Below are 17,215 nucleotides of genomic sequence, written 5' to 3'. Positions count from 1 at the left end.
AAGGACAACGAGAGGGAGGGAGATGAAGGAAGGAGTCAGTAGAGAGAAAGAAAAGAAAGAAAGAAAAGAAGGGAGGGAGAGAGAGAGGAAGGAAGGAATCACTCTTGAAAACTGGAGTGAGCCCAGTTCAAATCCTTGGAAAGAGGCACGCACGTCTGCGCATTGCAAATGCCCATCACATCCCTGAATTGTATCCAGCTCTTTTCTAAATCAATTGAGCGAGATGCTTCGAATGGCTTCGGAGATTGACTTTGAAACATTGTACTCCCTTGGGGAGTAACCCAGGCAGCCTCCGAGCTGTGGTTCAGTAGAAGGAATGGGGCGAGGGCAGGGATTTAAGAGGGGACGTCCTTTTCTCCCATCCTCAAGGGTTGTGAAGTGTGAAGAAGAACGAGGGGAAATTGAGACAGGTTCCAGAGGGAGGCAAACCATAGAGTGCTAGGGCTAGAGGGGGATTGCCTTGGGCTGCTGGGGGTTCTGTGCAATTCGGAGAACCCCCCCCCCAAATCCCATTCCTGGCTAGCCACGCCCACACCACCCTGCCCTTCCAAGGAGTCCCCGTGTGGCCCGTTTTGGAGCTTCAACACTTGAGACTTTCAAGAAGAGACTGGACTGCCATTTGTCAGAAGTGGTGTAAGGTCTCCTGCTTGGGCGACGGGGGGGTGGACTAGATGACCCACAAGCCACCTTCCAACTCTGTTAATCTAATATCTAAATAAAAATAAGAATCCTCATAGCAATCCTGGACAAATGGATGTCCTATCTTTTCTTGAAGACCTCCAGGGAACGGAGCACCCCACATTTTCTGGAAGAAGGAAGCGATTGCCTTGATTAATCCTTCTCACTGTCACAACATTTCCCCTTATTTCCAGGTTCCCGAGGAGCTTCTGCCCGTTGCTTTTTGTCCTCCTTCGGGTGCTAGGGAGAATGAATTAGCCCCTGCCACAGCCCCTCATGTATTTGAGAGAGCCCTTCAACTATGAGTAACAGTACTAAGTAACGCCATAGATTTAGAGTCCTGCGTTCAGCCTGGCATTTGTTATTCAGAGGTGTCATATCTACGAAGGCAGCGCCTTGACCTAAGGAGGGGGAGACAGACTAGAAATTGCTTTTAAATATGACAAAACCATTTCTTGTGAACAAGCAGTAAATGAGGTCTTTGAAACATGGCCATTGACTGCAGTTGTTGAGTGCATACATTAGAACGACATTAGCATGGCCCCCTCGCTTAGTTTAACCTCAAAAGTACGAGCATTAAAGGAAAAACTCCAGACGCCCAAGCAGAAAAATACATAGGGTTAGGTTTTCTTGGAAACAATGCCAGCATTAAGGAAACTTACAGAAGGGGGAAGAAAGGAATGTCTTTAGCCAAAGGAACCCCCAAATGCTGCAAATATTCGGCTGATTTTTCTGAATAATAATAGTAATCCTTGACAACTGAGCCCCAGTTTTATGTGGCGAGACCATTGTTAAGTGAATCACTGCAGTTGCTAAGCTAGGAACACCGTTGTTAAATGAATCTGATTTCCTGTTGTGGTTAGCCAGCAGCAGGTGTGGACGGCTGAGGAGAGCGAGGACTCAGATGAGGAGCCAGGACCATTAGGAAGTGGACTGCTGCCTTCAGAGATTGTGGGGGCTGGCAGCAGTGATGCGGAGGTTCCCGAGGAGCTTGTGCCAAGTGCTCGTGCGTGCAGGGCTGCTCGCAGGAAAGAGCAGCTGCAGCAGCACGGACGACTCAGGAGTAAGGCTGCAAGATCATGGCCCCTCCTTCAAGAAGATAAAAGCCAGCTGTGAAGCGAATGTTCTTTGCAGGAAGCAAAGACGTTTTGAAACTCAGCCTCATGGACATTACAGTATCTTAAGTTGGTATTTGAAGACATTTGTGTTGTGAAATATTTCTTATCTGTGATTCTTGGCAGTTTTGGCAAGGTTTGTGTTTATCAAAGTTAATTAGTTTGCAGCAGCCTTTTAACCGGGGATTCATAAGACTCATTAAAAGGTTTCTGTTCCCTTTGGTTATTGTTTGTCTTATTGGAAAAGGGTTTGGGTCAGAACATTTCCCCACTGATTTTGCTGGTCAGAAGTTTGCCAAAGGGGATCACATGATTTAACACTGCAACTGTCATAAATATGAGTCAGTTGCCAAAGCATCTGAATTTTGAACACGTGACCCTGGGATGCTGCAACTGTCATAAGTGTGGAAAATTATACTAAGTCCCTTTTACCAGTGCTGTTGTCATTTCGAATATTCACTAAACAGATGGTTGTAACTTTGAATGGCCATTAAATGAACTGCTGCATGTCAAGGACGACCTGTAATTGACAGAATCTCCCATCGGTCAATTGCAGAAGGCAGCTTTATTTGGAACAACTTACATCCTGCAATGAGATCTTTTAACGCCACCGAACATCCACACCTGTCTATCCCAGGTCTTCGGGGAAGGACTTGATAGGTAGACAAAAAAGCCAAATCCAGTCTGAACATCTGGCTGATTATATGGTGGAACCATAATAACAATAATCTTTGCAAAATGTTGTAGGCGCATTAAGGAATATGGATGGAAATGAAAATAAATTCATGAGTTTTGGGGGGCAGGATCAGCTTACAAAAAAATGGCAAAGCTTTGCAGAATGGGCTGAAACGGTTTAAGTGTGTGTAAAAAATGAGATTGTAGGGAAACAACCATTGTACCCACCTTATGCTAAATTCAGGGGTGGGATTCTACTTGGTCAGACTGGTTCTATAGAACTGGTTGTTATGATTCTGCCCAGTTCGGAGAACCGGCAAATCACACCACTGTCTGGCCCTGCTCCTCCCTGTCCACTCACTCCTTACCTGGCATGCGCACCATCAAACTTGCTTGCTAAGTTGCTATTTTTCTTTTTTTTCCCCCCCGACCGTCAGCTGTTCTGCTGTGCCGGGAGATTTAGATTAGCTAGAAAGCAGGAAATCATTGAATTTCTTGCTTTCTAACTATTTTAAAAGCAGAGCTGAACCTTCCTTAGGACTGAAGCTTCTATTTTTCAGTGCAGACTCGGTTAGCAGATTGCAGAATGGTAGATCTCTGAATGAATCTGTGATTCTGTGAGCAACTCAATCGGCCTGCCTGCTTTGCCTGATTTTGGGTAAAAGTTGTCCTTTTTTAATGAAAAAAAAAATCAATATTTACATCAATATTTATAGTATTTACATACAAGCCATGTCCAGCCAGTCACATGATCACCAAGCCACACCCACAAATTGGGCCACGCCCACAGAACCAGTTGTTAAGAAATTTGAATCCCACCCCTGGCTAAATTGCTTCTTTTCAGAACAGTGTGTTGTTTAGTGTGAAAGGGAATGTCTGGGTCTGCTTCTAAGGGGTTTTCAGTTGTCTTTCTCCTCCTCCTTCAAGGAGAAAAATGAATGCAGGAGGACCTCCCAAAGACTTTTGAAGCACACAGAGATAGGATTCAGACTAAAATCCATAAGCGTCATACCATGTTTGCAGTTTTTTTTTCCTAATAAGCCAGGTTTTCGTGATAACTAAGGAATGGGAAGATCCCCAAATAGAAGGAATTTAAACCCATCCTGGCCCCTTTAAAATTCTTAGTGGCTTTCTTTTTTTAAAAAATATGATTTTTATTTTATTTTATTTTACAAACATTCCATGTTTTCTTTATACAGTGTGTCAGCTGGGTACAAATGTATTGTGCATAATATTTGTGGTTAATACAATTTTCTTACCCAAGCAACAACAATTATATTACATTCTTATTTTGAACTAGTATATATAATATATCTTGTTGTCTATATTTGTATATTCATATATGTTCTAGATATCTCTCTTCTAGGTTCATATATTTAGTTTCTAATTTCCATTCTTCTTTTCCAACCATTGATAAAATAATTCCCATATCATCTAATATTCAGTTTGTTCTTTTCCTTTAATTGCCAGTGTTAACCTATTCATTTCTGCACATTCTAATATTTTCCTAATCATATTCTCTTCTCTTGGAGTTTTTTTTAACTTTTCCAGTTTTGAGCAAATACTATTCTAGCTGCAGTTAGTACATGACTAATTAAATGTGTCTTTACTTTACTATAACTTTCAGGTATAACAAAGTAGTGGCTTAAATACCTAAAGCCATCTTTGGATTGAGTGACCAAACATCTGGATGGACTTAAGGCAGGGGTGTACAACTTTGGTTACTTTAAGACTTGTGGACTTCCACTTCCAGAATTCCCCAGCCCACATGGGTCGAAGCCCACGAGTCTTGAAAGTTGCCAAGGCTGGTCATCCCTGGACTAAGGGCTTCAACAACGATCATTCATCAGCAGCTGCTAAGAAACGTGCAAACATGGAGCTCAAAAAAATGAGGTTTTGGAAGCTCCAGACCACCACGTTCTAGGTTCTGACTTGGGCAAGTGTTTAGACCCTTCTTAAATTTTATCATAGGGTTGTTCTCCTCCTTTTCTAGCGAAACGTTTGAGACCATCCCTTCTTTCTTCTCCAGGAGCAAAGCCCCAGCAACCAGACCTCTATAGCAATGATGCAGGAACCCCAAGAGAAGGTAGAGGAGACGGTGACCGTTGAAGAAGATCCCGGAACCCCAACATCTCACATTTCTATTGTGACTTCAGAAGACGGGACCACCAGAAGGACAGAGACAAAGGTAAGAAGGGATGGTTTGGTTGCACCCTAGGGCTGGAAGCAGTGGTGGGATTCAGTGGTTTTTTTTAACTACCGGTTCTGTGGGCGTGGCTTGGTGGGCGTGGCAGGGAAAGAATGTACCTCAAAATCCCCATTCCCTCCCCACCCCACTATAACCTGCTTTCCAGCTCCGTTCTCCTGTGCTGGGCAACCAAAGGAGACCCAGCCAATCAGCTGTGGGTGTGGCTTGGTGGTTGTGGTGTTCTGTGGGTGTGGCATGGTGGCTTGGTGAGCGTGGCTTGGTGGGCATGGCAGGGGAAGGATCCTGCAAAATCTCCACTTCCTCCCCAGCCGCTAACCTGCTTTCCAGCTCCGTTCTCCTGTGCAGGGCAACCAAAGAAGACCCAACCGATCAGCTGGGACTCAATGGGAGGCAGCAAATAGATGGGGTTGGCGGGGCCAGTCAGAGGTGGTGTTTGTCAGTTCTCTGAACTATTCAAAATTTCCGTTACCGGTTCTCCAGAACTGGTCAGAACCAGCTTAATACCACCTCTGGCATTGTAGCTTTGATTGGTCAGTAAACAGTTATACAGTGAGAGTTTGTGGGTGGGGCCAGTATGCAAATTAGTCAAGGTTTTGTGTCATGATTGGCATTCAGGATGTTCTTTCCACTCAGGTTTCAATATTTTCCCTTTGCTTTTTTTTAATTCTTTCATACTAAAGTGGAATTTTAAGATAGTTCCGTGTTCATGGTTGTTGTTTTTTGGTTTGGCTTGTTTTCAGCAGCGGGGCAGAAACCAACCCCCATAGATAGACTCTAGGGAGTTTTGGTTGCCTTCTCCCAGTGTCTAGCATTGAAGTCTAAATTAGTCTAAATTGGTGCTTCTGATTTTTGCAAGATTGCGAACAACACAACTACTGTAAAAGGTGCCAATAAATTACCTGGATGTTTAGCAGAGAACGGAAGCATTTTTCTCAGCGTGATTGGAGTGGGGGGTCTCTCCGGAAGTTGGTGGGAGACCATGATAACAGGTGAAGGAATAAATCAGAAAAGGGGGGGGAAACAAAGAAAGATAAACACTCAGTAGCTGTAGGAGCAGATGTTCTCAAGCAGAAGTTTATTTTAGAAGCTGTTGACGCATTTCTGAATGTGTTTATTTTGCTTCTGGGGCCTCGAAGCAAATAAGGTGAGGGAGAGGTTGGGTGGCAGAGCCCTTGGAGTTAATGCGAAAGGATGGAGGGAGTGGAAGAGAGGAAGGTAAAAGGAGGTCTTCTTCCGTCATGAAGTGGAGAGAAGGGCCTGAGGATCAGGGTTGAGGGCTCTACAGCAGGACCACAGAGAGGACAAAATGGTGACGTCTGAGTAAATAGTAGAGGTGTGGAGGTAGGTGGGGATGTTTTGCATCCATCCTCTCAGAATGAGGAAGTTGAGGACCTGGGAATTAAGGCCACTTGGTAGAAGACCATCTCTTGGGGATAGGTTCTCCTCCAACATCTGGAGGGCTAGTTTGGTCTAGAAAGCTACCTTGGTCAAGAGGTTAAGGCACCAGGATAGAAAATGAGAGACAGTGAAATCTAGTCCCATCTTAGCCCTGAGAGCCAGTTGGGTGACTTTGGGGTGATCACTAGGAGGCTGTGAGTTCTAGTCCCTCCTTAAGGCATGAAAGCCAGCTGAGTAACTTTGAACCAATCACTAGGAGACTGTGAGTTCTAGTCCCACCTTAGGCATGAAAACCAGGTGGATAACTTTAGGTCCACTAGGTGATGGTGAGTTCTAGTCCCCCCTTAAGGCATGAAAGCCAGCTGCGTAACTTTGAACCAATCACTAGGAGACTGTGAGTTCTAGTCTCACCTTAGGCATGAAAACTAAATGGATAACTTTAGGTCCACTAGGTGATGGTGAGTTCTAGTCCCTCCTTAAGGCATGAAAGCCAGCTGAGTAACTTTGAACCAATCACTAGGAGACTGTGAGTTCTAGTCCCACCTTAGGCATGAAAACCAGGTGGGTGATTTTGAACCAATCACTAGGAGACTGTGAGTTCTAGTCCCACCTTAGGCATGAAAACCAGGTGGATGACTTTGAACCAATCACTAGGAGATTGTGAGTTCTAATCCCACTTTAGGCATGAAAACCAGCTGGATAAGTTTAGGTCCATCACTAGGTGATGGTGAGTTCTAGTCCCTCCTAAGGCATGAAAGCTGGCTGGGTGACTTTGGGCCAATCACCAGGAGACTGGGAGTTCTAGTCCAGCCTTAGCTATGAAAGCCAGCTGGGGAATCTTGATCACTCTGATGGCCCTATAAGTGTGATGTCCTGAGTCACTTTCCCAATACTGTTGTAACTTCAAACAGTCACTAAACGAATCATTGTAAATCGAGGACTATCTGCAAGAAAACAATCTGTGCCCTCATGGGGTGCCCACCCCACCCCGAATTTTAAAGACATGGCTCCCAAAAGGTGAAGAAGACACTGAAGGAACCGAGAAAAGAAAAATTTGGCACTTGTCTTTAAAAAAAATCGCCGTGTTTTGCATAGTGACGTAGTTACCCCATAGGAATCTTTGTCAAAAGACGTGTTGACAGCTCCCAGCTTTCAAGTCTTTCATAAGGGATTACAGACCTCTGTAGATGACAAACCCAGGGATGACAACCTGCTGTGATAACTACATATTCCATCCAAGATTAAATGAAGCTCGGAATTGAAATCCCTGGAGAACAAAAAGATAAAGTTTGGAGTTTCTGATGAGACATTTTTTTTCCTCCTCCCTCACCAGGAAGACTCTTTGTAACTCACTTGTAAAAAAAAAAAAAGGTATATTTTGCAATTTTCATATTGGTGCTTTGCAACTTCTTACTCAGTGTTATATTCAGCATTATCTGTGTATTCTGTACCGTTTCTGTCCGACCTCTGTCCGTTGACATCTCCCAATCATATTTAGATAGATTCAGTTTCAGATTAACAGAGTTGGAAGGGACCTTGTAGGTCATCTAGTCCAACCCCCCCGGCCCAAGCAGGAGATTTACATTTAACACCGATATGCGTATTTCTATTTTGAAAGGTTGTAATGCACTCTCTTGTCCTTACAGTGCTAATTGCTTCCCCTTCCTCTGGTGTAAATAGCACAGGCGCTCGTGCTATTATTTGTGTTGTGTAATGTAATATATTTTTTTTAAAAAAAAGAAGGGAGATCAATCTCAGAAGCTTTAAGCCTTGTGCTTCAGGAGCAGGTCTCAGATGAATAGCAGAGACCTCTCCGGGTGCTATCTGCTAGATGAAACCAGACTGGCACATGGGTGATAGGCAGGGCCCAGAATAGCCATGTAACTGATAAAAGACGCATGTCAACAATTATCACAACTGCAATGGGATATGGGGCTGTTATCTCTTCCCATTAAAATGACAGGGAAACCTTTTTCAACAATAGCGAACATCCTATTTAGGAGAGACCATAGTTCCCACTAAATATGTCACTTGCATGCAAATTCCTTTCTTTCTTTCTTTCTTTCTTTCTTTCTTTCTTTCTTTCTTTCTTTCTCTTCTTTCTCTCTTTCTCTCTTTCTTTCTTTCCTTCCTTCTTTCTTTCTTTCTTTCTTTCTTTCCTTCCTTCCTTCCCTCCCTCCTTTCCTTCTTTCTTTCCCTCCCTCCCTTCTTTCCTTCTTTCTTTTCCTTCCTCTTTTTTTCTTTCTGTCCTTCCTTCTTTCTTTCCCTCCCTCTGCTCTTTTCTTCTTTCCTTCCTTCCTTCTTTCCTTTTCTTCCTTGTTTCCTTCCTTCTTTCTTTTCTTTCCTTCCTTCCTCTTTCTTTCTCTTTTTCCTTCCTTCCTTCTTTCCCTCCCTCCCTTCTTTTCTTGTTTCCTTCCTTCTTTCTTTTCCTTCCTTCCTTCCTCTTTCTTTCTCTTTTCCTTCCTTCCTTCTTTTTCTTGTTTCCTTCCTCCTTTCTTTCCTTCCTTCCTTCTTTCCTTTCCTTCCTTCCTTCCTTCCTTCCTTCCTTCCTTCCTTCTTTTTTTGTTTCCTTCCTTCTTTCTTTCTCTTTTTCCTTCCTTCCTTCTTTCTTTTCTTCCTTCCTTCTTTCTTTTCCTTCCTTCCTTGTTTCCTTCCTTCTTTCTTCTCTTTCCTTCCTTCCTCTGTCTTTCTTTTTCCTTCCTTCTTTCCCTCCCTCCCTCCCTCCATTCTTTTCTTGTTTCCTTCCTTCTTTCTTTTCCTTCCTTCCTTCTTTCTTTCTATTCCTCCCTTCTTTCTTTCCTTCCTTCCTTCTTTCTTTTCCTTCCTTCTTTCTTTGCTTTTTCTTTCTTGCCTTTTCTTTCTTCCTTCATTCCATCCTCCTTCCTTCCTTCCTTTTTTCCTTCCTTTCTTTCTTCACATTTTTGAACCACCCATCTCCTTCAAAGAGCGACTCTGAGCATTGCACAATAAATAAATAAATTCAAGGTAAACCAACCATCTCAAGGTTGTTTGACATTCTTCCTTACACCGGTTATGAAATTTGCATTTGCCGGTTCCCTGTAAATCATCCATGTTTCGGCTTTAAAGAATTAATTGAAGGCGCAACTGTTTTGCCATAGCTGGCACCCAGGAGGTGCCTATGCCATTTATTAAATAGCAATAGTCCTTAGACTTATATGTGCTTCACTGTGCTTTGCATCCCTCTCTCAGCAGTTTACAGAGTCAGCCTATGGCCCCCAACAATCTAGGTCCTCATTTTACCCACCACGGAAGGATGGAAGGCTAAGTCAACCTTGAGCCGGTCAGAATCGAACTGCTGGCAGTGGGACAGAGTTAGCCTGCAATGCTGCATTCTAACCACGGAGCCACCACGGCGCTATTTGAATGCTGTTTTTTCTGTCTGTAGCTCTTCCCAGGGCAGCTTCCAGTCCCAATTTGGAGAGACCTCCCTCCTTTATTTTTGTGGCAGCTATTAGGAGGCAAACGTGTTAACATCTTAAACCCACAAAGGTGACCTTGGATGAGGTTGTGCAGGCTGTTTAAGTTTCCCAGCAGATGAGCACTGCGGCAGATTAAAAGCGAGCTTGTGTCCTGTGAACATCCGTTTGAAAGCACAAGGATTTCTGAACAGGAAAAAAAAATGAATAAAAATAAAATTCCATGCGCCTCTTCCGGTCTCTTGGATTCTTCTCATGGCCCAACTTTTGGTCTAACAAAGTTCCTTTCTTTCTCAAAAATGTGACAGTTGAGAGACACACACAGTTGGTTGGCAGGTAGAGATAGTTCTCAACTTAAAATCATCCTTTTAGTGACCGTTTGAAGTTACAGTGGCACTGAAAAAATGACTTATGACCATTTTTCCAAACTTAAACCATGGTCACATGCAGTGGTGGGATTCAAATATTTTTACTACTGATTCTGTGGCTGTGGCTTTGTGGGCGTAGCTTTGTGGGCATGGCAGGGGAAGGTTTCTGCAAAATCCCCACCCCACTAACCTGCTTTCCAGCTCCGTTCTCCTGTGCAGGGCAACTGAAGGAGACCCAGCTGATCAGCTGTGGGCATGGCTTGGTGGGTGTGGCATGGCTTGGTGGGTGTGGCATGGCTTGGTGGGAGTGGCATGGGAAGGATACTGCAAAATCCCCCTTCCCTCCCCACCCCACTAACCTGCTTTCCAGCTCCGTTCTCCTGTGCAGGGCAACTGAAGGAGACCCAGCTGATCAGCTGTGGGCATGGCTTGGTGGGTGTGGCATATGTGTCCATTTGGGTCAAATTACAGCGGTTGTGGATTTTGAATCTAGAAGAAGCCTAGATGGTGATTGAGTGTGTTCCTCAAAGAATTTTATAGGGTTAAAATTAAAGAATTTTAAAAATATTTTCTTCAATAGAGAAGAAAAGTCTTGGGTCCATTTGAGTCTATGCATTTTATGGGCCAGCATATATCCTCCTTTGACTCTAGCTGTCATGATTAATTAAGGACCCCAAGAATGATGGCCCTCACCTGGCAGCCTCCAGGTATCTCTAACCTTTGGGGAGACTGCCATAGATTGGCTTGATCACCTGCGTGGCTAGGAGATCTCCCTGGACAGGAAGGTGCTGTAGAGATGGGGTTGGAGAAGATAGGTGGACACCATCAGCAAGAGTAGCGGTCATCCTATGCGCTCAGTCCAGGAAAACAAGACAGTGTGACAGAGGGGAGTGATAGAGCACTGATGATGTTTCCTAGTTGGGTCAGGAAATGTCTGCAAAAAAAAAACAAGGACTCTTGGAGAGCATTGAGGATCCCATCCTCCTCTTCCTCCTCTCCTCCTACTCTAATCTGCAGACCCCACTCCCTTCTAGCATTGATGATGTGACTTAGTTGGGTAATGAAACATCTGCAAGAAAACAACCCAGCTTAGAGAGAGGACCAAGGAGCCCACAGTCCACCTCCTCCCTCCCTCCCTCTCTTCCTCCTCCCCCTCCTCTCTGTGGTCCCCTCTCCCTTCTAACACTGATGGTGTAACCTTGTTGGGTAATGAAACATCTGCAAGAAAACAAACCATCTCAGAGAGAGGAGCAAGGAACCCACTGTCCTCCTCCTCTCTGTGAACCCATCTCCCTTCTAACTCTGATGATGTAATCTCCTTGGGTAATGAAAGGTCTGCAGGAAAACACAGAGCACCAGGACCTCACGGAAATTGACTTCTTCTTCCATCAGTTTTTGAAAAGAAAAAGACCTTTTTAATTAAAATGGCCGTTGGGGAGGAAGACCTGAGCCTGCCCATTTCGTGGGCCTCAAGAGCACGCCCGCTTTTACAGCCTTCTGCTAATAAGATAATGGCTTGTCCCTTTTTTTGGCCTAATAATTTAACAGCCGAGCTGTCCAAAAATAAGCGCTTGGAAATGTCAAAATGCTTTTATCCTTCAGTGCTTCCTCCTTCCCCCACTTGCTGTTTTATGACATGAGTCTGACAAAGAGATCTTTCACTGTTTTGACAGCTTCCATCAAGGAAGGGTTATGCTGGATAAAATGGGCTGGCATCAGGACCCTGGACAGAGCAATATTGGCTGAGAATGGCTGTCTCAGCCCTGTTGGGAAGCCCTAACTGGATTGTGCTTGCTCGCTTTCTTAGGAAAGAATTAGGAATAGAATAGAATAGAATAGAATAGAATAGAATAGAATAGAATAGAATAGAATAGAACAGAGAATAGGGTAGAGAATAGGGTAGAGAATGGGTAGAGAATGGAGTGGAGTAGAACAGAACAGAACAGAACAGAATAAAGAATAAGGTAGAATGGAGTGGTCACCTGTGGTCACCTGTGGTCCTGTTTCCCCCCTTCCCCCTGGGTGTCTCATAAACCAGATTCTCCAACTGAGCACCTTCACAGGGTAGGTGTCATCATTCACACGTTCTCCAATTAAATATATTCCCGGGCAAAAGCTCTGGTAGTTTAGTTACAATCTTTTAAAGATAAAGAGTTGGAATGTACTTTTTGTTTCAATTGCTGCACTACTCTTCCAGATTTCCTTCCTCTGCCCCCCCCCTTTTTTATGGCAACTATTAAAACAGACATAGGAATGTTTTATGAGTTGACACAGGGATTCACTTACCAACTGGGGCAAGACAGGTTGTAACATGAGGCAAAACTCACTTAACAAATTTCTCATTTAGCAACCTAAATTTTGGGCTCAGTTGAGGTCATAAGTCGAGGACAACCTGTGCTTTCCTTATTCTCGACACCAAGTATGGTTTTTTGAGTTGGGATTCCCTAATTTGTGTTGGGGGGGGGGGAAAAAAACCTAAAACATGTTTTTTTAAAAGGTGGAAGCTTCTGAAAATGCAGCAGGCGTGTTTGTTAGTGATATAAAGTGATATAAGCAATTCCTTAAAATGGAGGGAGGAAAAATGGAATTCTTTCATCATCAAAGCTAGTTTTGCCCAGGTGTCTACAAACCCCTTAATTATTCCACTACTGGTGATCTCAACAGGTTCTATGTTGGGTATATTTTGTGAGTCTCCATTTGCTCAAAGCTATCTTTAGAAGAAAACACTCATTTCTTTGGTGGGGGTAGCATTTTTCCTTTCAACTTGGCACTGGAATAGGAAGGAAGCATCTATCTGCAGCTGCTCAAAACAAGCTTAATTATTTGGTGGCGGGATATTGAAGTGACTTATTATTTATGTACACCCCGCCTGTATTATTTTTTACAAATAACTCAAGGTGGCAAACATATCCAACATACTTTCCTCTTCCTATTTTCCCCCACAACAACAACCCTGTGAGGTGGGTTGGGCTGAGATCATGGAGAGGCTGGCCCAAAGTCACCCAGTTGGGTTTCGTGCCTGAGGTGGGACTAGAATTCACAGTCTCCTGGTGAATGGCCCAAAGTCACCCAAACACTTTCATGTCTAAGATGGGACTAGAATTCACCCTCTCCTAAATGCTGATTGGCCCAAAGTCACCCAGCTGGCTTTTGTGCTTAAGACAGGCCTAGAACTCACAGTCTCCCGGTGAGTGGCTCAAAGTCACCCAACCGTTTTCATGTCTAGAATTCACCATCTCCTAGTGCTGACTGGGCCCAAGTCACCAAGCCGGCTTTTGTGCTTAAGGCGGGCCTAGAATTCACAGTCTCCTGGTGAGTGGCTCAAAGTCACCCAGGCTGGCTTGCATGCCTCAGGTGGGACTAGAACTCACCATCTCCTAGTTTCTCGCTTGGTGACTTAACCTCTAGACCAAACCGGCTCCCTAGACAAGACTTAACCACTAGACCTGATTTAGCTAATCTGGTCTCTGTACTTGAATCAATTATTGCAGGTCCAAACATCTTCATTTTCCTCTCTTCAATTTCTCCTGCAATTTGCTATAAACATTATGCATGTTGCAGGTTTCCCATCGCTGCAGATCAGATGTGTGATGGACACCAACTTAGAGTTTAGAGGAAATTTTTGGAACCGCATATCGATTGGCAGATATGCCTTAAAACTTTAGGTATTCAATCCCACTTCCTTGTCTTCTTCCTTAGCTTATTGATCTACCCGCTTCTCTTTTGAACTTAGTCTAAATTAGCTTCATTCTTCTCCTTTTAGAGAAGATCTTTCTATGGCTCACACCATCACCACCACCCCAAAAAACATACACACATTTGTGGTTGCCACAGTGTGGAATTTTCTGCTCAGCTCTGGTGGGACAGTGAAATGTTTTGTCCCTGGGTAAATCCAAGTCACTCTCTTGTTGTGAAGAAGGAAGGCAGGGTGAAAAATCGACTAAAACAGATTTTTTCCCCTCCCCTTATCTGCTTATTTTCAAATGCGCAGTGTCCCTTGGAGGTTATAAATAATGTGCGTCAAGTTTTGGTTGTTCAAACCTTTGCGGGGTGTTGTTACCCAGGCATACCAAACACCCACGGGTGTCAGACGTTCACAGAACATGCTGTGTTTGCCCTCTTCTTTCGACAACCGCGAGTTTGTGTTACGAAAGGGTGGCGAGCTTCAATTCTGCCCCCCTTGGTGAAGCAAATGCCCGTAGAGGCTCTTTAGCCGAGCGGCATGTTCATAGGGGTGGAAAAATCATTAAGAGGACTTTTCAGGAATGGTTTGGAAGCAAGATAAGATCTGTAGATTCTCTTCTGTAAAGGAAGCTTGTGTTTCACGAGCTTTTCTATTTAAAGTCAAAACGTTCGGTCCAGAGCAGGGGTGTTAAACTCAAGGCCCAGGGTCAGTGGTGGGATTCAAATTTTTTTACTACTGGTTCTGTGGGCGTGGCTTGGTGGGTGTGGCTTGGTGGGCGTAGCAGGGGAAGGTCCCCATTCCCTCCCCACCCCACTAACCTGCTTTCCAGCTCCATTCTCCTGTGCAGGGCAACCAAAGAAGACCCAGCCAATCAGCTGGGACTTGGGAGGCAGAGAAGAGATGGGGTTGTTTGGGGCCAGTCAGAGGTGGGATTTGCCAGTTCTACAAACTACTCAAAATTCCCACTACCGGTTCTCCGGAACTGGTCAGAACCTGCTGAAGACCACCTCTGCCCATGGTGCTTAGATCTGCCCCATGGGGCTGCACTGGCCCACAGTGCCTCTGCCAGTGAAAATGGAGCCCTCCTGAGCTCCATTTTTTCTGGCAGAAAATTGCAGGAGGCTGTTGCAGTCAAAAACGGAGCTCGGGAGCCCATTTTCATTGGCAGAGCACTTGGGCCACCCCAGGTGGCCCCAACCTGAGTGACGTCAAGCTGGCCACACATACCTTGGTCCCCCGAGGTCAAACGCATCCCTGATGCAGTCCTTAATGAAATCGAGTTTGATGCCCCTGGTCTGGAGCATTTCTGGGATGATAAGAAGAGCCTTAAGGGACCGTGTTGACTCTGGATTCAGTCTACATCAACACCTAGTTGACCTTGTCATGGTTCACTGAATCAGCCCTAGTTGACTAGGTTTTACAAACCATGGGACATTAGCCAATCTCTGGGTTGGCATAACCCATTGAATCATGAATTAACTGTGCTGGGTTCGCACAGCACTCTTATGCGCTTAGAACAAGCTTAATGTTGTCAAAATATAGCATGTTGTGTAAATGCAACCACTGATCAGCTAAGGATATTGACCAAGCACAGTTAGGGGACAATGATATGATATGCCTCCAAATTTGGCAGGGCAATAGGAAAAACAACAGTTGTTGTTATATCCTGGGTAGGGACTTCATGAAGGCATTTGATCCATGGATGTCCACAATGGTGAGACAATTGACATCCCAACACAAGTGACGTGGATTATGTCATTTCCACGATGATGTCCTAACACCTATGACATCATGTCTTCTACTAAACACCTGTGATCTGATTGGATGCTGGATAAAAAGGATGCTGGCTGAGATAGGCATGGATCCTTTGCAGAGCACATCCAACGTCCTTGTGAAGGATACCAACTGATGGCCAAAGGCACATCCTCTTATTCCTTTGGGTTGGGATGCGTGGTGCGGTGACCTAGAGGTGGAGCTCTTGCCTCACAATCGGGAGGCTGTGAGTTCGATCCTAGGTAGAGGCAGATATTTCTCTCTCTGGGCACACTGAGAATTTATCTGCTGAACAAAACTCCGCATTGTGACAGGAAGGGCATCCAGCCAGTAAACACTCAGCTCCATTCAGTTTCCCAGACTCCACCCCGCAAGGGATTATGAGGTCGTTAAAAGAAGAGGATGATGAAGAAAAAGAGGATGTTGGCTGAGATAGGCATAGATCTTTTGCAGAGCACTTCCAACATCCTTGTGAAGGATACCAATTGATGGCCAAAGGCTCATCCTCTTATTGCTTTGGGTTGGGATGCATTCGTGCAAAAGTGTGGATGTAAAATAATGACTACAGCCTACTGGGGTTCCCAAAATAAATTATGACTGTGTTTCTCTCTCTCTCTTCCTCGCAGGTAACCAAGATGGTCAAGACTGTCACAACTAGAACGGTGCGCCAAGTGCCCCTTGGTCCTGATGGCCTCCCTACGATGGATGGATCCTCCCCCATGGGTAGCTACACTGACTCCATAGACAGAAGGCAGGTCAAGAACGGAGAGCGGTACATCACCCCCCAGGCATCGTCCACTCTGAACCGAACTTACAACAGCTACAACGATTCCTACCCAGAGAGTCACGATGGCCAATATCGTTCCTTTGTAAGCCACAATGGTTACGGCGACCTGCCGGACAATTATGGAAGCTTGTCTCGGAGTGTCAATTACCGACCGCATTATGCCTACGTACCGGGGAACAATTACCGGCCCGAGGACGGGAGCTTCACTTTGCCAAGCAGGAGGGATAATTACGGACCTCTGGCCCAGCCTCAGGTGCCGACGGGCAGTAACGCAGACTTGAACCGCTCCCAGCCAGAACGGTTCCAACCGGAGCCGTATGGGCTGGAGGATGATAACCGCAGCCTCGGAATTGACGACGAAGGTTATGAACTCGATCCAGAGGTCTCGATGGTGAATCGGAGGACGTCGGCTGGGATCCCGGAGAGAGGGAGACCTCACAAGGGAAGGTAAATGGACAGTTAGATGGTTGCAGGGTAGGCAGGACGGTGTAGGACTCTTGTCCTGCAGGAATCGGTGGAAAGTTTGCTTGGTTTGGACTTGCAGGAGAAGTTGAGGGCTGGTAGTGGAGAAGACCTCGTTATGATAGGCCACGGTTCTAAGATTATTTATGGCATCTTCTCAAGGATGTTCATGCTTGTCTGGGCTTTCTTTTCCTACTCTGCTTTGAAAAATGAGTGAGAGTGTCAGGGTTCCGATGGATGCCCTAATTAAACCATGAGCATCGAGCCAAGTTTTTTTTTTTTTTTTTTTTAAAAATCCAGTTATTTATTAGGAGCAACATGTTGGTGACAGATGAATTTTAAAGCTGACAGTCGGCACATACCCAAATGAAGTCAGCTCTGCCTGACATAATTTACAGCCCACCTAGCACCCTGTTCCCCCACCCCCCTAGGGTGTGTCATAAATCACATTCTCCAATGGAGCACTTTTGCAGGTTGTAGAAATCACACCTCTCCCGTTGGTCCCGGTAGCCTGGGATACAGCCTTGAAGAAGGTATGCGTGGAATGTGCTTCTGGTTGTCACTGCTGCCCCGTCAGTTTCCTCCCACCCCCTGCTGCCTATGGCAACTCGAGAGCAGGTCAGGAATG

General features: G+C 45.0%; 1 protein-coding gene across 12 annotated transcripts in view; it reads left to right on the top strand.

Moving 5' to 3' along the window:
• Positions 1 to 17,215, top strand: part of ARVCF (ARVCF delta catenin family member) — a 261,665-nt gene that overhangs the window by 159,348 nt on the left and 85,102 nt on the right. For all 12 annotated transcript variants that reach the window (XM_087942896.1, XM_087942894.1, XM_087942889.1 and 9 more), the window contains 2 exons: positions 4,498 to 4,656; positions 15,965 to 16,572. In XM_087942896.1, coding sequence (XP_087799022.1) covers positions 4,498 to 4,656; positions 15,965 to 16,572 — 767 coding nt within the window. The remainder of the gene's footprint in view (positions 1 to 4,497; positions 4,657 to 15,964; positions 16,573 to 17,215) is intronic.

The sequence above is a fragment of the Notechis scutatus genome, chromosome 13 (genome assembly GCF_049901735.1).
Source record: "Notechis scutatus isolate UNSWTSFEM ecotype Mainland chromosome 13, rNotScu1.2, whole genome shotgun sequence".
NCBI classification, from domain to species: domain Eukaryota; kingdom Metazoa; phylum Chordata; class Lepidosauria; order Squamata; family Elapidae; genus Notechis; species Notechis scutatus.
The sequence above is the reverse complement of the archived record's forward strand: the minus strand, read 5'-3'. Positions and strand labels throughout refer to the sequence as shown.